Below are 22936 nucleotides of genomic sequence, written 5' to 3'. Positions count from 1 at the left end.
CATGTCCATTTCTCCCTCTCATCATTCTCACTCCTCCTGTAACAATTTTCCTTCCCTCTCCCTAACCCCACTCACAGCTAATATGCTTTCTCCCCATTCACAATCTCACCCTCCCCTCCAGCGTGTAGCATATTTCCTTTCCCTCCCCTTCTGCCAGGTCCAGCAGCACTTCTTCGCCCTTCCCATTCTCTGCCCTCTGTCCAGCAGCATCTCTTCCTCTCCCCATGTCCAGCAGTACCCCTTCTCCCTTCATCCTCCTCCCCTGCCAAGCAGTACTTCTGCTGTCTAATGGCAGCTCAGTGTGTTTTTAACTTGGCCACAGAGCTGCCGCAGGGATTAATTTAGATGCGGTTTTCATCAACAACCTTGGGGCCTTTTCTAGGCCGGCCCATTACAATGATGTGACAGGAAGTCACATCATTGAAATGGGCCGGCCTAGCAAAGGCCTCAAGGCTGTTGATGAAAACCGCTCTGTGGCCAAGTTAAAAGCACACTGAGCTGCCGCTGCTGTTCTGGGGCTGTGGAGAAGAAGCAGAAGGCAGGAGTCCAGGGAGATATGCGTCGAGAGGCAAGTCAACTGCCGGCACTTCTCTTCCTCCTCTGTGAGCCGCGGCACACTTGGAATCTCAGGAGACACACTAGTGTGCTGCGGCACACAGTTTGTGATACACTGGTCTAGCAGTTGCATTTGTAGAAGAGGCAAGACTGAGCCTAACAAGGCAAAAGGAATATGGGAACGTATAAAAAAGAGAACGTTATATACAAAAAGGGAGGTCAGTGAAAGGATTGCACAGTACTATTCTTCTCAAGTTTCAAGTTTTATTAGGATTTTATATACGGCTTATCAAGGTTATCTAAGTGGTTTTTACAATCAGGTACTCAAGCATTTTTCTTTCTGTACCGGTGGGCTCACAATCTATCTAATGTATCTCTGTTTATTTTAGGAAAAACGAATCTATGACCTGAAAAAGAAAAACCAGGAACTGGAGAAATTTAAATTTGTGCTGGACTATAAAATAAAAGAACTGAAGAAACAGATTGAGCCCAGAGAAAATGAAATAAGGGAGAAGAAAGAGCAGATTCAGGAGGTAATCTGGATGTGGAACTTTTCAATACCTATCAGAAACAAAATCTCTTTAGTTATGTATATGGTTATGATGAACTTTCAGTAAAGTAGGATTGTTTTGAACTTCACTTCTCATATAAATTTAAGTTGAACTTTTAAACACCCAAATTCGGTGTCCCTCGACTCCCGTGAATGCTGAAAACTCAATTGTTCATGGATGCCTTCATGTAATACATGATGGGAAGACATTGCACTTGATATGATAATAGTGAGATTCTGAGATTAAGAGATGTAAAGGAAGGGAGAAATCTGAATTTGATACTGTCACTTTATAGCATCGCTTAACTGAGAAATGGAAACATTGCTGTCTTGTTGATCTGAGAGCTATATGTTGTTTTAATACTATGTATGTTCTTATGTAAACTGCTTAGATTTAAGCGGTCTATAAACTTTTAAAATAAATAAATATATGCATAGATATAGCATCTCTCAACCCTCAGTACATGTATATCACCACTCATCCCTTGCACACAAGTGCATGCTCTCCACCCCCTTCACCCCCGTGTAGTTAAAGGTACATAGGCGCCAGCTCAGTGGGTACCTGAGCATCCCCAATATTTTTGGGATCTCATGTGACCAGGGCCAGTGTGTGGTTCGGGCATCTCTTTCCCTAGGGACACCGGCAAGAGTTAGCTCCACCCCCCCAACGTCACCCACTGGAGCTCCCCCTTAAAAGGGGAGGAGCCAACAGCACTCATTGAAGGCAAGCGTTAAAGGCACTTAAGAAGGGACAAGTCACTGGTTGTTCACCCTCTCCAAGGTAGAGAGAAGGAGAGGGTACTCTCTAAAGTTAAAAGGGGATCGATTCCTTACAAATGTAAGGAAGTTCTTCTTCACCAAGAGAGTGGTGGAGAACTGGAACACTCTTCTGGAGGCTGTTATAGGGGAAAACACCCTCCAGGGATTCAAGATAAAGTTAGACAAGTTCCTGCTGAACCAGAACGTACGCAGATAAAGCTAGTCTCAGTTAGGATACTGGTCTTTGACCAAAGGACCGCCGTGTGAGCGGACTGCTGGGCACGATGGACCACTGGTCTTACCCAGCAGCAGTAATTCTTATGTTCCTTTTGCAGTGGTGTACCAAGGGGAGGAAGCAGTCTTCTCCAGGTGCAGACCTTAGAGGGTGCTCCCAGAGTCAACGTCATGGTCAGGACCTTCTCCTTCTGGCAGCAGCAGCGGAAGAATTACAACTCACAGCTCTGTCAGTGTAGGGCCTTCCTTTTACCGGGTCCTGCCTTTGTGGAAACAGGAAGTAGATGGGACCTGGCAGAGAAGAAGGCCTAATGCCAGCAGAGAAGCAAGTTGTGAAGGCTGCTGACAAAGAGAGAAAGGCAGGTACCAATCTGGGAGGAGTGGGGTAGAGAAATGCTGCACTGTGCACCTGATTGGAGGGAGGGGAGAGGTAAAGAAGAAAGCCATCCAATTGGGGGGTAGAGAAGGAATGGAAGTGAGAGGAGAGAGTGATGCCAGACCATGGGGAAGGGAGGGAGGGAAAGGAAACATCTTAGCATGGAGGGAGAAATGGAAGGGAAGGAGCGAAAATACAGGGCATGGAGGAAGGGAAGGAGACAGAGATGGCAGACCATTGGGAAGAAATGGAAAGGAAGGAGAGGAGATGCTAGAACATGGAGGGGAGGGAGAGATGGCAGGGAAGGAGAGGAGGGAAATGCCAGAGCATGGGAGGAGGGAAGGAGAGGAGATACCAGATCATGGAGGGAGATGGATAGATGGAACAAAGAGGAGAGAGATCCCAGGACATGGGGGAAGGGAAGCAGATGCCAGACTATGGGATGAGTTAGGGTGGGAAGGAAAGGAGAAGAGAGAGATGCCAGAGCATGGGGAGTGGAGACAGAAAGAGAAAAATGGAAGGGACAGAGAAAGAGGTGAGATGCAGGATGAAATAGAGTGACGAGAAGATGAGGAAAGCAGAAACCAGAGATGCCAAAAAGTATAAAAAATATTTTTTTATTGCTTTAAAATAAAGTAGTTTGGAAATAAAGTAATCTTTTTATTGGACTAATTTTAATACATTTTTACTAACTTTTGGAGACCAAAATTCCCTTCCTCAGGTCAGGACAGCATTCCATAACAGCAGTATACTATACTGACCTGAGGAAGGAGATTTTGGCCTCTGAAAACTAATTGAAAAATGGATTAGTCCAATAAAATAGTATTTTTGTATGTTCTATTTCTTGTTTTATTTCTACAGTATTTTTAATTTGTATTGGTATTTTTCAGTTTTTTCAAATTTACATCTTTAAAGAAGAACCCAGCAAACAGGAAAAGTTGCTTGTGACGTCCAGTGCCAGCAAAGAGATCGAGGAACTTGAAAAATTAATCAAGGAAGCCCACCAGCAACATGTGGAGGTCTCAGCGCTGGAGAGCTGTAACCGAACTACCCAGGAAGAAGGCCAAGGTGAGATGGGCGGAGATACCACTACAATTGATGAAGAGATGGAAGCGGAGGTTGGGGACAACTGCTCACCTAGCAGAAATGCAAGACTGCATGGGGATGTGTCACAGAAGAAAGAAGACAGGACCTACACCATGGATGTGGACTTACGACCCCCAAGAAACCCTCGAATAGAGAAGATAGGGATCATTGTTGGAGATTCCATTATACGCAATGTAGACAGCCACATCGCAGGAGAAAGAGAAGACAGACTGGTCACCTGCCTGCCCAGAGCAAGAGTGAAGGATGTGGCCATCAGGATCATAGACACTGCTGTACTTATCCACGTGGGAACCAACGACGTGAGCGGACGGTAGTATGATATGGAGGAAATGAAGAACCAGCTCTGCTCACTCGGAAGAAAACTGAAGGTCTGGGAGGTGAAAGTGGCATTTTCTGAGATCCTCCCGGTACCGAGAGCAGACGCGAAGAGGCAAGATGAATTGCGAGAAATCAACGCCTGGATGAGACGATGGTGCGAGGAAGAAGGCTTTGACTGTGTGCGCAACTGGACGGCGTTCTGGGGAAGGAGCAGGTACTATAGGAAGGACGGACTACACCAAAGAAGGGGCGAGAATATTGGCTGGAAACATGAAGAAGGTCATTGAGAAGGCTTTAAACTGAAGATCAGGGGAGAGCGGACAGTCGACAACCAGTCGATGGCCCGGACAACAGGCACCAAGGACATCCGCTCAGATAAAGGGGAAGAACTTGAAGCAAATGAAGGAGACAGCAATGGAGCGCAAATAGATGCAGTGAAAGACACAATAAGGACTGTGAAGCCCAGAAAGTCCAAGAAGGCAGTACAAAGGGAGCTTAAATGTATGTACATGAATGTCAGAAGCCTGAGAAATAAAATGGGGGAGTTGGAGACACTAGCAAGACGTGAAGAAATAGACATCATTGGCATAACAGAAACATGGTGGAACGAGGAAAATGAATGGGATACAGTACTGCAGGGATAGAAGCCTTACGGAAGAGACAGAATAGGGCAGAAAGGGGAGGCATTGCCCTATATGTCCAGGAAGGAGTAGAATCTACTGGAGAAGGGAAGGCGGAGGAGAAAAAGAAACTGGAGTCCCTCTGGGTAAAGATCCCCAGATAGAACGGAGCAGACACAAAAATAGGTCTCTACTATCGATCCCCAGGACAGATGGAGGAAGCAGACTCTGAGATGATAGAAGAAATAAGACATGAATGTAGGACGGGCAATGTAACGATCATGAGAGACTTCAACTTCCCAGGAATAGACTGGAACCTAGTAACCTCAAGCTGCGGCAAATAAATAAAGTTCCTGGAAATGATGGGTGACTGCTTCCTAGAACAAATGGTAGGAGAACCAACAAGAGGAAACGCCACCTTGGACTTGGTCCTAAATGGCATAACTGGTTAAACAAAAGAAGTAGAAGTCACAGTCCCGCTGGGAACGAGCGATCTACTTTAAACTAGACATCGGGAAGGGGAAGCGAACCAAGACCCTAACCATGACCTTTAACTTTAAAAAAGGAAGATACGATAACATGAGAGCCATGGTAAGAAAATGGATCAAGAAAAGGATAGCTGAAATCTAAACGGTAGAGCAAGCATGGTCCCTACTAAAAAATACTATCACCGAAGCACAGAATCTATACATTCCTCAGATAGCCAAAGGAAGGAAAACTAAAGCCAAAAGAGAACCAGCTTGGCTAACCAAAGAGGTGAAGGATGCAGTTAGGGAAAAGAAGGACTCATTTAAAAAATGGAAACGTGGGGGCATGGCTTCGAGGCGAATGAAGATGGCTGCGTGAGGGAACGGCTCCATGGTGACAGGCAGCTTGATTTTAAAAAATAGCGGTAAAAGTTTAAAGGAAAGACAAAATTAGTGAGAGAGAAGAAGTATAAGTATGGCGTCGGGCAGACAAAGTAAATCTTCCATGGCTGGAGCTGGATCGGGGTCTGTTAAAAGATCAAAAATTGACTCCACTTCCCCACTGATGGTGCCGTTGCCAGCGGACGAAATTGATAATAGAGATCTCATGAGAGAAATACAGACGATAAAAGATATAGTTTTAGAAAATTCAAAAAACATAAGAGGTGAAAGGGGAGATAGTGTGTTTAACTAAAAGGTTAAATGCAGTGGATTTGAAAATGGAATGTTTAGAAAAACGGGAGGAAAAATATGAAGAGGAAAAAGTACAGTATAAAAAGGATCATAAAGAAATTGAAGCATTAAGAAGGGATTTTGTGGACTTATCGAATCGTGCGAGAAGGAACAATTTGAGGGTACTTGGCTTACCAGAAGGGATAGAGAAGGATGATCCTATTACTTTTTTGATAAACTTCCTGCCTAAGATTCTACCGATTCAAAGTAAGTTTCCGTTGGAGATAGAAAGGGCGCATAGAATTCCAGTAAAGAGATTAAACAGCCAAAAGGGACCGCGACCTTTAATATGTAAGTTACTTAGATACCAGCAAGTAGAGGAGATCCTGAAATTAGCAAAGGAACATAAGAATATGAAATGTCAAGACGCAAAGATTTTTATAGTCCCGGATTTTGCCAAGGAAACTGCATACAAAAGAAAACAGCTATTAGACTTACGCCCACAATTGAGAGCAATGGGTGCCAGGTTTGGATTAGTATACCCGGCTATAATGCGAGTGACTCATAATAACAAAACTCTAAGTTTTGAAGAAGCAGGGAAGTTAAAAGATTATATTGATAAATGTGAAAGCCCGATGAATACCTAAAATGAAAATGAAGTTATCAATGAGAAGTCTATTAAAGTTTTAATGGCTTGATGCATATGTTATGTTTATTTGATTTTATTCATAGCGGGGAATTGTTTTTTGAATTTAAAAACTGTCATTTTCCATTGACTTGAGGCAATTTAACTGTGGGGATTGACAGCATTCTGATCTGAGCTCGAGGCAATTTAACTGTGGGGATTGGTAACATTCTGGACTGAGCTTGAGGAAACTTAACTGTGGGGATTGACAGCATTCTGGACTGAGCTCGAGGCAATTTAACTATGGGGATTGGCAGCGTTATGGACTGAGAGTGAGGCAATTTAACTGTGGAGATTGGCAGCATTCTAGACTGAGCTTGAGGCAATTCAACTATGGGGATTGGCAGAGTTATGACTGGGATTGAGGCAATTCAACTATGGGGATTGGCAGCGTTATGGACTGAGATTGAGGCAATTAACTGTGGAGATTGGCAGCATTCTGGACTGAGCTCGAGGCAATTTAACTGTGGAGATTGGCAGCATTCTGGACTGAGCTTGAGGCAATTCAACTATGGGGATTGGCAGAGTTATGGACTGGGATTGAGGCAATTTAACTGTGGGGATTGGCAGCATTCTGGACTGAGCTTTGTGGCCAATCAAAAAAAAAAAAAAAAAGAGGATGCTAGCTTAGTATGATTGCAGACTTTTATATTCATTGAAGATCTATAGATTTAAAAGAGATTGAATATAATAATATGGATGGCCAAAATGGAAAGTTGTGCTATATACAAATGTCAGAGATATTTCTGCACAAAATTAATGGCAGATGGACAGTTCATGGATTGAAAGAATGACAACAAAGAGAAGATTGGATTAAAGGCAACTCATGGATATTGTATAGCAAGATGGGAATGAACTATATTAAATGGAGCTGATCAGATTTGAAATAAAGAAGGTAGAATGAAGCAATCGTACTTTGAATCTAATATAACTATATTTGGATTGAGAAGGATATTGAATGATCTGCTGGATGTGGACTGGTAAAGACAATTTTTTGAAGAATGTCTGGACTGGAGTGGTCTTGACTGCTGATCCTTATAGAAGAGAGAAGATCATAGGATTGATGTCTTCACATGAGAAATATGAATGATGATATATAAATGCTGTCTAATTCTTGGAAAAGTGGAAATGACTAATGTGTTAAATGTTTATCCTAATTTTTGAAAGGGATTGAAGGGTAATTGTAAAGGGTTACTTATATAAGTAAGGAGGGGAATAGGAGTTAGAGATATAGTGATTGTAAGAAGTAAAATAGAGAAAAAGGGAAAAGGGGAAAAATAAAATAAAAATATAATAAAGGAAATGGGATGTAAGAATTCCTTTGAAATCCATTTATAAGATATTAATGGGTTGTTTATAGAATAATGGGGAAGATTTGGAAAATACATATAAAATATTGAAGATTTTATTTCTTATATGTTATATGGGATAATAAGGGTTAAAAAGAAAAAAAAATTGTCTTTTTATTGCTAATAAGAAGTTATAGATAAGCGGATAGAATGAGTATGATGTTGCCTGTGGGGAGTTTTTCTTTTACTCAGTCAGTATGTGCGTTTCGAAGTTTTCATTCATGATAGGGGTGGGGAGGGAGGGGGATGGGTATATGGGAGGGGTGGGGAAGGTTGGGAGGGAGGGTAAATTCGTATATTGGTTTAAGGGAAAAGAAAAAGTTTATATTTTATGTTTGAGATGGATATATTTGTATATTATATTTCATTTGTATAATGGGTTTTAAAATTTTTTCTTTGAACGTAAACGGCCTCAATCATCCAATAAAAAGGAAAAAGGTATTGTCATATATTAAGCAACAAAATATAGATATTTGTTTTCTGCAGGAGACACATTTGTCTGGGATAGAGTCTATGAAGCTGTCAAGTAATTGGATAAAACAATGTTTATATACACCAGCAATAAAAAAGAAGGCAGGAGTAGCAATATTGATTAATAAAAAATGTCCAGCAACATTTAATATGGTTAAGGCAGATCCTCAAGGAAGGTGGTTACTTGTTGACATGAGCATGGGCAATAATACAATGGCGTTATTAAATGTATATGCCCCTAATTCGAATCAAAATGAATTCTTTAAGTCTCTACAACAATTAGTTTTACCACTGGCTACTACTAATTTAGTGGTGGCAGGGGATTTCAATGCTGTTATAGATCCAATAATGGATAAAAAAACCTAGTAGAATTATGAAATCAATGGGATTAGATAATTTAATACAATCATGTAATTTAAAAGATATATGGCGTATTCTTCATTTTAATGATCGGGAATTTACATTTTGTTCACATGTTCATCAATCGTTTTCAAGAATTGATTATATTTTTGTTTCAGATCAGATGGTACAGCAAGTTGTAAAAGCTGACATAGAACCAATAGTAATATCTGATCATGGTGGTGTGTGGATAGAAGTTAACTTAGTAGATCAAGATAATTCCAAACCTGTATGGAGGTTTGATAATACATTGCTTGCTGATTCTAAATTTTGCACAGAATTTCAGATCAAAATTAATGAATATTTTATACTTAATGATTTAGAGGAAATGTCGGTTGAAATTTTATGGGATGCTTTCAAAGCAACTATGAGAGGACAAATTATATCATATTCTGCATATAAAAAGAAACAGCTAAGAAAGCAATTTGTAAGTTTGGAAAAAGAAATTAAAAATTTAGAATTAAAATTGATTAACAAATGGGAACAGAATACATTTCAAATATTGTTTATAAAAAAAAGTGAATATAATGAGATTTCCTCTGGATTAGTAAGGAAAGATATTTTTGCTCAGCAAACGCTATATTATGGTAGTGCAAATAAGGCTGGAAGACTATTGGCAAATTATTTAAAAGCAAAGAAAAGGAAGGAGAAAATAGGCATAATTAAGGATGAGTTAGGAAATTCTCATTCTCAAATTGGAAGTAGATTAAAACAATTTTTAAAGTATTATAAGTCCCTTTATTCTTCTGAGTCTTATTTAAATAAAGAGAAAGATGGGTTGGATTTTTTTAGTTCAGTTGAAGGTCCTAAGGTTCCTGATCATATAAAAAGAAGTTTAGATGAACCTATATCACTAAAAGAATTACAAACGACATTGAAATCCCTTAGAGTTGGGACCCCTCCAGGTGGTGATTGATTTATGGTAGAGTTTTATAAAGAATTTCAAATTTCCCTTCTACCTTATTTATTAAAATTATATCAGGATCAACTGAATAAAGGTTGTATATCAGGCACTATGGCAGAATCTTTAACTATTGTTTTGCCAAAGCCAAATAAAGATCCAACACTGGTTTCAAACTACAGGCCTATTTCTTTAATAAATGTAGATGGTAAATTATTAGCTAAGATTTTAGCATTAAGATTGGCTAAAGCTCTTCCGCATATAATAGGTATGCATCAAACTGGATTTGTTGCTCAAAGACACTCTTCCAATAATACTAGATTGGCATTTCAGATGTATTATTTAACAAAACAAATTAATGATCCGGCTTTTTCAGTATCATTAGATGCTGAGAAGGCTTTTGATCGTGTGGAATGGAATTTCATGTATCAAGCTATGGAGTGGTTTGGTATTGGATCCGGATTTATACAAATGATTCAAGCACTGTATAGCTCCCCAACTGCTCGTTTATATATAAATAATCATTTTTCGGATGTTTTTAAATTGCAGAGGGTAGTTAGGCAGGGTTGTCCATTATCTCCTTTGCTTTTTGATATAGTTCTTGAACCCTTGTTATTAGCTATTCGACAGGCAAAGGACATACAGGGTATTCCATGTGCTGGAGTGGATTATAAAGTATCGGCTTATGCAGATGATATTTTGCTTCATTTGAGAAATCCGGAAACAACAATTCCATGTCTACTTGAAGTAATAGATACATTTGGAAAATTCTCAGGATACAAAATAAATTGGACTAAATCAGAAATTTTACCTTTAAATGTGTATTGTACAAAAGGTATATTTGATTCTTTTCCTTTTATTTGGAAAGAGGATGGAATAAAATACTTAGGTATTTGGTTGAAAAATACACTCAAAGAGACAATGAGAGTAAATGAAAAATTTTTATTACAAAAAGTAACAGAGTTGTGTGAGCAATGGAATCCTTTGCATTTGTCATGGTGGGGAAGAGTTCAAACTGTTAAAATGATGATTCTGCCTGTGGTCTGTTACCAATTGGGCATGATACCAGTGTTTTTACAGGGGTCTTTCTATAAAAAGTTAAATAGTATTCTGGTTAAATTTATTTGGCTGGGTAAAATTGCAAGAGTTGCTCTAGTGTCTCTACAAAGGCCAATTAAGGAGGGTGGGGTAAATTTCCCCAATTTTTATAGGTATCACCAATCCTATATCATGCGCCAAGGTATATATTGGGTCCTCCCAGAGCTTTTGGAACAATTGCCAGACTGGTTATGGGTTGAGAGGTCGCTTATATTCCCACTTAGACTTGATCTTCTGCTCAGTATAAAGATGCCTAGAATACATAGGGACAATAGAGTATTAGTGGATACCTGGAAAACATTAAGATTTGTAGATAAATTAACTCCTGAGTCTATTGGAAAATCTACACATCAATCTATTTGGGTAAACTCCAATATTCAAATAGGCGGGTTTAAGGTTGTCTGGAAAGATTGGATTAAAGCAGATATAAGATCCTTAAATGAAGTTATTCATAATGGTAAACTGCTTGAGTTTTCACAATTGCAACATAAATATGGTCTAAATAAAAAACAAAGTTATAAGTGGTTGCAGTTGAAGCAGGCTATTCAGGTAGGGTTCCCTGAATGGAAATCTTTAAATAATCATTATAGTTTAGAATTCCTATGTTTCCAGGCAGATTTTCTGGGACACCAGGCCGCAAAGTGGTATAAAATTTTATCTACCGTATTTTCACGTAGATAACGCGCGCGTTATACGTGGTTTTTACAGACCGCGCATACCCTTGCACGTTATAAGCGTGAGCGCGTTGTACAAAATTTTTTTTACATAGTTTCCCCCCCCCCCCCGACGCCCGATTCATCACCCGGAAGGAGTGCTCGCACTCCCACCCTGAAGGACCGCTCGCACCCCCACCCCCATTTGGAGACGTCTAGATGACGTTTCAGAAACCTGCGTCTATCCTGCGCTCAGCGTCTGTACAGACGTCTACCTGACGCCTAAGTACCGTTTGATTGACACTTGCGTTTTGTGGACGTTTAAAGCACGCCTAAGTTAGACGTATTATAGAGAATTTACCCCAAGTGTACAATAAATATAGCTCAACATATTACATTATCACTTGAAATTCCATAACAATATATTTCCAAAAAATTTTTATCCCACCCCCTTCCATATCTATACATACATATTATATTATAATTCCTATGTGTATTAATCAGTTAAAATATGCAAATATTTATTTAAATTATCATAACTCCCCCACCCACCCCCACTCCTTCAAATGATCACATAAGGAAAAAGAAAAGTAAATTAACCTTAATCATTATAATAATTTATTATTGGCCTCCACACATCCTGAAACCTTTTAAAATGTCCATTTTGTACTGCAAGTAGTCGTTCCATTTTGTACAGATGACATACCGAGTTCCACCAGAAGCTGTAATTTAGTTTAGAACAATTCTTCCAATTAAACATTATTTGCTGGATCCCCACACCGGTAAGGATCATCAGAAGCTTATTATTTGCTGCAGATATTTGGCATTTAGCTCTCATACACATTCCAAAAATAACCGTATCATAGGACACCGAAGAGGGAGTGGAAAATATGAAAAAGGATCTGCAAAAGTTAGAGGAATGGTCTAATGCCTGGCAACTAAAATTCAATGCAAAGAAATGCAGAGTAATGCATTTGGGGATTAATAATAGGAAGGAACCGTATATGCTGGGAGGAGAGAAGCTGATATGCACGGACGGGGAGAGGGACCTTGGGGTGATAGTGTCCGAAGATCTAAAGGCGAAAAAACAGTGTGACAAAGCAGTGGCTGCTGCCAGAAGGATTCTGGGCTGTATAAAGAGAGGCGTAGTCAGTAGAAGGAAGAAGGTGTTGATGCCCCTGTACAGGTCATTGGTAAGGCCCCACTTGGAGTATTGTGTTCAGTTTTGGAGACCGTATCTGGCGAAAGACGTAAGAAGACTTGAGGCGGTCCAGAGGAGGGCGACGAAAATGATAGGAGGCTTGCGCCAGAAGACGTATGAGGAGAGACTGGAAGCCCTGAATATGTATACCCTAGAGGAAAGGAGAGACAGGGGAGATATGATTCAGACGTTCAAATACTTAAAGTGTATTAACGTAGAACAAAATCTTTTCCAGAGAAAGGAAAATGGTAAAACCAGAGGACATAATTTGAGGTTGAGGGGTGGTAGATTCAGAGGCAATGTTAGGAAATTCTACTTTACGGAGAGGGTGGTGGATGCCTGGAATGCGCTCCCGAGAGAGGTGGTGGAGAGTAAAACTGTGACTGAGTTCAAAGAAGCGTGGGATGAACACAGAAGATTTAGAATCAGAAAATAATATTAAAGATTGAACTAGGCCAGTTACTGGGCAGACTTGTACGGTCTGTGTCTGTGCATGGCTGTTTGGAGGAGGATGGGCAGGGGAGGGCTTCAATGGCTGGGAGGGTGTAGATGGGCTGGAGTAAGTCTTAACAGAGATTTCGGCAGTTGGAACCCAAGCACAGTACCGGGTAAAGCTTTGGATTCTCGCCCAGAAATAGCTAAGAAGAAAAAAAAATAATAATAATTTAAATTGAATCAGATTGGGCAGACTGGATGGACCATTCGGGTCTTTATCTGCCGTCATCTACTATGTTACTATGTTACTATGACAATGCCACATGATTTTCCATCATTAGGTTAACTTGATCCCAGATTGATAACCAAAATGCCTGAATATATGGACAATAAAATAAAAGATGATCCAGAGTTCCAACTTCAATTTTACAATGCCAGCACCTATTAGACTTAGAGCAATCTAATTTTTGTAATCTAATAGGGGTCCAGAATGCTCTATGCAACAAGAAGAACCGGCCCTGCGGCACCCCACTGATCACATCCGACGCCTTGGATGGGATACCGTTCACCACCACCCTTTGAAGTCTACCGCTCAGCCAATCCCCAACCCAAGTAGTTAGAGTGTCTCCCAACCCCATCGTTTTCAACTTGTTCAATAGCCTTCTGTGTGGGACGCTATCAAATGCTTTACTGAAATCCAAATATACCACATCCAGTGATTCTCCGGCATCTAGTAACCCAGTCAAAAAAGTTAATCAGATTAGATTGGCATGATCTACCCTGGGTGAACCCATGTTGGTGGGGGTCACGTAGGTTATCCTTGTTTAAGATTGTGTCAAGATTCTGTTTAATCAGAGTTTCCATGAGTTTACACACTACAGATGTGAGACTCACTGGTGTGTAGTTTGCCGCCTCTGTCCTGCAGCCCTTTTTGTGGAGTGGAACTACGTTAGCTGTTTTCCAGTCCAAGGGGACTCTTCCTGTGCGTAAGGAAAGATTGAAAAGCACAGATAATGGTTCCGCCAGGACTTCGCTCAATTCCCTGAGCACCCTGGGGTGTAGGTTGTCCGGTCCCATGGCCTTGTTTACTTTGAGTCTTGATAGTTCGTTACTTGGCGTAAACTCGAAATCCTGAAACGGGTCTTTCTGGTTATCTCCCGTCTGAAGTTGTGGACCAGCTCCTGGTGCTTCACAGGTGAAGACTGAACAGAAGTATTCATTTAGTAGGTTTGCCTTGGCAGAATCTGATTCTGCAAAGTTACCGTCCGATTGCTTCAGCCGTTCTATCCCAACTTTGTTTCTTTTCCTGTCACTAATATAGCTAAAGAAAGTTTTATCCCCTTTCTTAATATTCCGTGCTAGCTCTTCTTCCATTCGGAGTTTGGCCTCTCTGACTTCTTTTTTGACAGATTTAGCTCTGTCTAGGTAGTCCTTTTTCGCCTCCTGGTACCCTAAATGTTTGTAGGTGATGAATGCTTCCTTTTTCTTCTTAACTAGGTCCGAAATTTCTTTAGTGAACCATCGGGGTCTTTTGGTTCTCCTGCTTTTACTTACTGTTCTTATGTATCGGTTTGTTGCTTCATGTAGGATAGACTTCAGAGACGACCACATATCCTCTAAATTGTCAGATTTTGTTTGTTTATATAGCTCCTGATAGACGAAATCTCCCATACGGTTGAAGTCCGTGCCTCTAAAGTTGAGAACCCTTGTTGCTGTGGTTGACTTAGAGAAACCTTTCCTGAGTTTGAGCCATATCATATTATGGTCGCTGGAGGCCAGTGTATCACCCACCGAGACATCTAAGACGCTATCCCCGTTGGTGAGTACCAGGTCCAGAATCACCTGGTCCCTGGTGGGTTCCAGCACCATTTGTTTGAGACGTGCACCCTTTATGGAGGTTAATATTCTTTTACTGCTACCTGTAGTTGCGGTGAGTGTGTTCCAATCTACATCGGGCATGTTGAAGTTTCCCAGCACTACTGTGTCCCCGCGTAGTGTGATGTTCTCTATGTCTTCGATTAATTCCATGTCTTTGTTTTCCTGTTGCCTGGGAGGTCTGTATATCACACCAAGGTAAAGGCATTTTTCATTCCCTCTGGCCAGGTTCACCCAGAGTGATTCCCCGGTATATCCTACATCTGTGATTCTGGTAGTTTTGATGCATTCCCTGGTGTATAGCGCTACACCTCCTCCCGATTTACCTTCCCTGTCACAACGAAGTAGGTTGTAGCCCGGTATGACCATATCCCACCCATGAACCAGGTTTCGGATATGGCTATTACATCAAGATTGGCATTTGCTATTTCAGTTTCCAATTCTAGAATTTTATTGCCCAAACTGTGTGCATTAACATACATAGCCCTCCATGCCTGCGGATAGATTCCCTTATGAGTTAGTGTGGCTCCTAAATTATTATTACTAACTCTCCCTGAATTATCGTGGATATCATTGGTACTTACCTTAGGCTCTTTAGTGCGACTTGCCTCCTCAGTATGGTTTCTTACTGCTCTGGGATATAAGTATGTACCCTCCCCCAACTTACCTAGTTTAAAGCCCTATGGAGTAGGCAGGCCAGACGATGTCCAAACACGCTCCTACCTCTTCTGGTCAAGTGAAGTCCGTCTGGTCCTTGTAGTCCCTGGAGTGTCTCGCCGTGGTCTAGGAATCCAAAGTTCATTTCTTTACACCATTCGCGTAGCCATTCGTTAGTCCGTTGGATGCCCTCTTCTCTAGCTCTGCCTTTGTTTCTTACCGAAAGAATCGATGAAAAGACCACCTGCGCCCCTATTTGCTTCAACTTCTTACCTAGTGCTCCAAAGTCTCTGGGAATGTTCTCTGTGGTACTCTTAGCAGTGTCGTTTGTGCCTACATGGATGAGAAACATGGGAAAATAATCGTTAGGTTTTAGAAGTTTGTCAAGGCTTGTAGTAATATCCTGGATCCTTGCTCCAGGGAGACAGCAGACCTGTCTTGACTGCAAATTAGGCCTGCAAATGGGTCCCTCGGTGCCTCTTAGCATGGAGTCTCCAATGACTACCACTCTACGTTCCTTCCGGGGGGGCCCTGAATTCGAGGCTGGGAGCTGGGCATCCTCCTGAGCCCCATCTGCTATTTCCTCGGTGGTTCCTTCTTGTAGGATCTGGAATTTGTTTCTGAGAGTGAGTTGTGGTATTGATGTAGAACTACCCTGTTGGAGAGAAAAAGAAGAAGAAGAAGGTGAGAATGAGGTGTGTTTTCTTCGCTTGCCCGTAGAGGAGGTCACCAGTTGCCAGGGGCCGGCATCTCTAATCATCTCCTGTACTCCAATCGTTGTATTTAGGGCTGTAGGTATGGGCGTGTCGAGGATAGACCTGTCGTGGGTTCTCTCTGTGATGTGTGACAGTTCCAGGATGGCATCGTCGATGAAGGCCTCATCATCCCTGATGCTCCTTAGGCGCTTTACCTCCTCCCTGAGGCTCAGCAGTTCCTGCAGGATATCCTCATCTAAGTTTCCTCGTCCCGGCTCCTCCGTCTGCGTAGAGACTGTAGTGTACTCCTGTGCTAGTCGTACGGAGGTTGTGAGTTCTACACCCAGCACATCTTTTAATTGTGGCATAATACCTTGAAGGTGCTAGATAACAAACCGTACAATAGCAATTTTGATTTGCTTATACCGCTTCTTTTAGGCAGTTAATTCTGCTAGGAGAAAAAACACTGCTGTTTTATATATTGTTTCTTCACAATTTCAGAAATGTATACTTTACCATTATAAAAACTAACAAAGTATGCCATGTTTAAAAGGAGAAATATAAGATGAGTTGAACTCAAATTCTTATCATGGAAGGGGGAAAAGTTTATTTTTCTGCTACACAGCAAAGTGGTACAGTAATGTTATATTCAACTCCTATAAGAAGTGGAAAGCATCATCAAGGTGCACCTGGAAGGTAGATATGCCACAAGTAAAATACAGGCCGGGAGTTGAACCCTCAAACCCCGGAAGATCGGTACAGTGCCTTTACTCACTGAGCTAAAGCACCTTTCGCTCCAATGTCTCTGGCTCCCTTGTCATATCATACCTTAGTGTACCGCTAAGGGAAAAGGAGCTTAGCTATAATCTCATAGTAGGCTGAGACAAAAGAGTGGTAGCTCAATGGTTAAAAGCGCTGCTTTCACTGAGCCCCAAACCCATATTCCCAAGTATGGTTGAATACATGTGATGTGGAGTCCAAAAGTGCTGTTTTGATCGAACGCAAGCTCCATTTTTCTAATGTCCAACCCAGGCCATGCTCACACGCTAATCTTCATTCTAAGCATTGTACTAATGGATGTATGACTGTAAGTAATCTGTTCCGTTTAGGCGTCATACCCAGAAAAGCGGTGTTTTTTGCCCTTAACGATCGGCGTCATTTGTACTGTAATTCCTTAATACATATTTGATATTTGTTTTCTACCAGAAAACCTTCCAAATCTTTAGGCATTCCTTTGCTTAAACTTATTTGAGTTGATCCTTAAAATGATCTCCACGAATTCTCAGCAGCCTGTTCTCTGTCATCCTAGACCCCCCTCCCCCACCCCAACATACACTCCTGCAGCATAACATCCTAACCCTAACCATGAAAAACAGCAAAGTCCACCATATATATATATAAATATAAATATAAATATATATATATATATATAACATTTTGAGTGCTAATAGAAAGCTGTGAAAAAGAGGCATGCTGATGGTGGGACTTGAACCGGTGACCTTGAGAGGTTGGACGAGGTGCATTAACCTGATGAGCTAGAAATGCTTTCTTTGAGCTGAGTGTGACATGATAGCTAATGAGCTGATACATAGGCAGATCAGTCAAGTATGATATGAAAGGGTGGTGAGATGGACCTAAGTAGAAGCTGCTGTAGCTCTATGGGTAAATATGCTGTGCTAATCATCCAGAGGTTGTGAGTTCTACACCAAGCACATCTTTTAATTGTGGCATACTACTTTAAAGGTGCAGATTAATGAGGTCACAATGAGGTCAGTTTTGTGCAGCTGAAGACCTCCATTTTGCAATGAGGGAAGCTGAATATTAAGATGTGTATCTGTTTATTCTCTTTTTAAGTGCTGAGAAATGAAGTAATGTGTGCAATAATGGTATGTGTTTGCTGTTCTTTCTTTGCTTTCAAAAGAGAGCTGATTGCAGTGCTGTTTGTTGAGCAAAAAGGGGGTTGTTTTTAAACAGGAAAGCCATGTGTAAATTATATTATTGTTTGGGCAGAAATGTAGTTTGTTATCCATGCAATATAATGTGTTCTATTGATATGGTGTCATTAAATTTATTAGAAATTTTACTAATAGGGAGAAAGTCACTAGAAATCTGTGATGAAAGTAATAATATTCTTTATTGAATCACAGCTCTTTATTTTATTTATAGCTATCAAGCTAACATCTTAAAAACAAACGCTTATCATTCTCAGCCAAATATTGATTCAGTTTCCAGTAACGCTGAAACAAGTCATGTGATTAGATGGTATATCACAATATCTAGAAATTCCAGCCATTTACAACACCCATGGCGGAACAAGTATAAAAGTCAATAGCAGCGTTAATGGATTGTGCAACTAGTGCAAATTGTGCAAAGAATTTTTTGTAATGTGCTGAAGTGCTATTAAAGTGCTGGTTAAAGTGCCATGTGCTTTTTATTTCAATGCCTGGCCCCCCGACCCAGGTTTCGCATTCTTCATCAGGAGGGGTCTAGGTAAAAGCAAACTAACATTAAAAACATTACAACGATAAATCAAATACACACTCAATCTTACAACTGAATCTCGCCTATCTAATATCAAATATCAAAACTTCTCTATTATCAATATAAAGTTGTTAAACATACCTTCTCAGGCAAGCTACATCGGGGAACGACACCGGAAGAGGAACTGGCTGAAGTTGCTTAAACTCCCGGATTTAAATACGTACGCACACACTAGTACACCCATCTGGTTAAAATGCTGCAATTAAAGCAGCAGAAGTGACGTATCTGAGGGCACCACAATATACTTACATATTTAACCACTCGATTTCAGAATTTAAACCGTTAGGAGATAAGGTATTCCAATTGTAAATGAAACGTTGTTCTTTCTGTAATAAAAGTTTACAGATGTCTCCTTCATATTGATCAATGTGTATAAGCACTGTATATTTGAGATCTTGTAACGAGTGATCCTCCCTCAACCAGTGATCCACCAGGGGGGCGGACTCTCTGCCCCTGCGGATATTGCTGAGATGTTCAACAATACGAGTTTTAATTTTTCTACTGGTTTGACCAATATACAACAAACCGCAGGGGCAGATCACACAGTACACAACTCCCTGGGAATCACAGTTGGTGCCCGTAGTGAGATCAAATTTCTTACCCTGTGAATTTGGAATAGATATGAAGGGTTGACCCCATATAAATCTGCAAGTGCTACAGTGACCGCAAGATTTATGAGCTAATAATCTTTGTCTGCAATAAGTTCGCCTCCTGTATCTAAGCTTTTCACCCAAGTTACGAGCCCTAGTAAAGGCAAATTTAGGTTTATCCCTAAGGGAAGAATGGTATTGAACTATGGGCCAATATTTTAAAATTATTTTCTTAATAGCATTACTGTTGCTGGTAAATGGTAAAACACACACCGTATGAGAGTCATTATTCTTCTCAGTTGGTCGCATAAGCCAAGAGCGATGACAGTTCTTGGCTCGCTTCCAAGCTCTTTTGATAATTTTTTTAGGATAACCATGTTCAACAAATTTGTGATACAAATCCATAGCTTGATTAATAAAATCAATTTCATCTGAACAAATTCGGCGTATGCGGAAAAATTGACCCACTGGAATGCTATTCTTAAGTGAACGAGGGTGAAAGCTTTGATACTGGAGGAGAGCATTGCGATCAGATGGTTTTCTGTGTAGACTGGTGGAGATGGCTTTATTATGAATATAAAGGCTAATGTCCAAAAACGATATACGGACCTTGTCCTTCTTATACGTAAATTTGATATTGGGGTCCCTCTGATTAATTTCAGTAAGAAACTCATCAAGCTCCTCCTCTCCACCAGTCCACACAAAAAATACATCATCAATAAAACGCCTCCAGCATCTTACGTGACAGAAATGGCTGGAACTGTACACAAACGTCTCCTCAAAGTTGGACATATAGAGGCAGGCAATAGTGGGGGCAACTGCTGCCCCCATCGCTACCCCCTTGGTTTGTAAATAAAGAGTATTTTCAAACTTGAAGTAATTATTGAAAATAACCACTTTGGCCAATTCTTTGCACAATTTGCACTAGTTGCACAATCCATTAACGCTGCTATTGACTTTTATACTTGTTCCGCCATGGGTGTTGTAAATGGCTGGAATTTCTAGATATTGTGATATACCATCTAATCACATGACTTGTTTCAGCGTTACTGGAAACTGAATCAATATTTGGCTGAGAATGATAAGCGTTTGTTTTTAACATGTTAGCTTGATAGCTATAAATAAAATGAAGAGCTGTGATTCAATAAAGAATATTAAATTTATTAGGACAGAGAAAAGATGAAAATTACCTATTCAAACCCACTATTTGAATTATTGTTGCAAAAGCACCAAGGACGTCTAACTCGCGTCTAAAGGGGAGCCGGGATTAAGAAAGTTGAAACTGCATTGATATGAAGCAAAATCCACGTTAGACCAGCGTTTCTTACGCCTACATTATAGATGATATTTAGACACGGTTTGCCGCCTAAGTAGCGTCTAAGTAGTGCCTGCCCATCACCACTCCCATGTCACGCCCACGTCTAAATATGTAGATGCAACTATGTCTTACTTAGACGTCTATTGTACGTCTATCTTTTTTGGACGTCTACCTGCCGTCTAGCTACGTCTAAGTCCCAATTAACGCTTATTAAGACCCTTAACGCAGTAATTATTCAATTACTATGGACGTCTAAAGCACGCCTAAGTTTAGACGTATTATACAGAATTTACCCCTTGATGCATATGTTAAAATGAATAAATATTTGGAAAAAATAAAAAATGGAAACGCAAGAAAACAACCGAGGCTTTGAACAGTCACAAAGACGACCAGAAGAAGTGCCACAAGGCGGTGAGAGAAGCCAAAAGGGCCTATGAGGTAAAGATAGCCCAAGAGGCCAAAAACTTCAAACCCTTTTTTAGATACGTTAAATGGAAGAAACCTGCAAAGGAGACAGTGGGCCCTCTCAACGACCAAGGAAGAAAAGGATACATCAAAGAGGACAAACTGATTGCAGACAGATTAAATTCCTTCTTTGCATCTGTCTTTACCAAGGAAGATGCCACATCAATACCCGAAACAGTGAAAGTTTTCAAGGGGGAAATAGAGGAGTGCCTCACCACAGTGAAGGTAGATCTGGACCAGATATACTATCAGATTGACAAACTAAAAAGTGACAAATCCCCTGGCCCAGATGGAATTCACCCGAGAGTATTAAAGGAACTAAAGGTGGAAATCGGAGAACTACTGCAATCCCTCGCTAACATGTCAATTAGAACCGGAAGGATACCAGAAGACTGGAAGATAGCGAACGTCATCCCAATCTTCAAAAAAGGATCAAGGGGAGAACCAGGAAACTATAGACCTGTGAGTCTCACATCGGTCCCTGGGAAATGGTTGAGGCTTTGATTAAAGACAGCATAGTACAGCATCTGGATAACCATGACCTGCTGAGAGGTAGTCAGCATGGCTTTAGGAAAGGGAAGTCGTGCTTGACAAACTTACTTCAGTTTTTCGAGGGAGTGAACAAATGTAATGTAATGTAATGTAATTTATTTCTTATATACCGCTACATCCGTTAGGTTCTAAGCGGTTTACAGAAAATATACATTAAGATTAGAAATAGGAAAGGTACTTGAAAAATTCCCTTACTGTCCCGAAGGCTCACAATCTAACTAAAGTACCTGGAGGGTAATAGAGAAGTGAAAAGTAGAGTTAGAGGAAAAATAAAATAAACATTTTAACAAGATTTTAGTTTCCAGAAAAAGGGCTTCTTCAAGTCGATAAAGGAGAAACGGTGGACATAATATACTTGGACTTCCAGAAAGCGTTCAACAAAGTACCTCATGCGAGACTTCTCAATAAACTACAAAGCCATGGAATAGAAGGGGATATACTAAGATGGATAGGAAAATGGCTAGAAAACAGAAGACAGAGAGTTGGCATAAATGGGAAGTACTCAGACTGGAAGAAAGTAACTAGCGGTGTGCCTCAGGGCTCGGTTCTTGGGCCTATCTTATTCAATATCTTTGTAAATGACCTGGAAGAAGAAACGACCAGTGTTATCGTCAAGTTTTCAGATGATACAAAGCTATGCCGGGCAATCAGGTCACAAAAAGACAGTGAGGAACTCCAGAGAGATTTGAAACAACTTGAGAGATGGGCAGAAAATTGGCAGATGAGTTTTAATGTAGAAAAATGCAAAGTGATGCACCTGGACAGCAAAAACAAGGAGCATGAGTATAAACTGTTAGGTATAACATTGAGGAAGAGCGAACAAGAAAAAGACCTGGGGGTACTGATAGGACCCTGAAGCCGTCGGCTCAATTTGCAGCAGCGGCAAAGAAAGCTAACACGATGTTAGGCATGATAAAGAAGGGAATCAAGAGTAGATCAAGGGAGGTCATAATGCCGCTTTATAGAGCAATGGTCAGACCACACTTGGAATATTGTGTCCAACACTGGTCTCCATACCTGAAGAAGGATATAACACTACTGGAGAGGGTGCAGAGGCGAGTGACGAAGCTAGTAAAAGGTATGGAGAACTTGAGCTACAAAGATTGCCTCAGAAAACTGGGATTATTCACCCTTGAGAAGAGAAGACTGAGAGGGGATCTGATAGAGACTTTTAAATTACTAAAAGGAATCGACAAAATGGAGCAAGCTCACTCACCAGCAGGGGGAAAGGATGGTGAGCAAGAAACAGCGTTATTCACATTGGCAAATGTGACTCAGACTCGGACCAGAGGTCATGGCCTGAAGCTGAGAGGGGACACGGCCAGGACAAATGTCAGAAAGTTCTGCTTCACACAGCGAGTGGTGAACACCCTGAAGAGATGGTGGAGAAAAC

At 40.8% G+C, this 22936-nt stretch overlaps 1 protein-coding gene across 4 annotated transcripts in view; it reads left to right on the top strand.

Annotated features, from left to right (window-relative positions):
* CFAP57 (cilia and flagella associated protein 57) overlaps positions 1-22936 on the top strand; it is a 503571-nt gene that overhangs the window by 430578 nt on the left and 50057 nt on the right. For all 4 annotated transcript variants that reach the window (XR_004536603.1, XM_033916173.1, XM_033916174.1 and 1 more), the window contains one exon: positions 945-1088. Coding sequence is in view for 3 of the 4 variants with exons in the window: in XM_033916173.1 (XP_033772064.1) it covers positions 945-1088 (144 nt within the window). In the remaining variant the exon portion in view is untranslated. The remainder of the gene's footprint in view (positions 1-944; positions 1089-22936) is intronic.

Source organism: Geotrypetes seraphini, chromosome 12, assembly GCF_902459505.1.
Source record: "Geotrypetes seraphini chromosome 12, aGeoSer1.1, whole genome shotgun sequence".
NCBI lineage: Eukaryota > Metazoa > Chordata > Amphibia > Gymnophiona > Dermophiidae > Geotrypetes > Geotrypetes seraphini.
The sequence above is the reverse complement of the archived record's forward strand: the minus strand, read 5'-3'. Positions and strand labels throughout refer to the sequence as shown.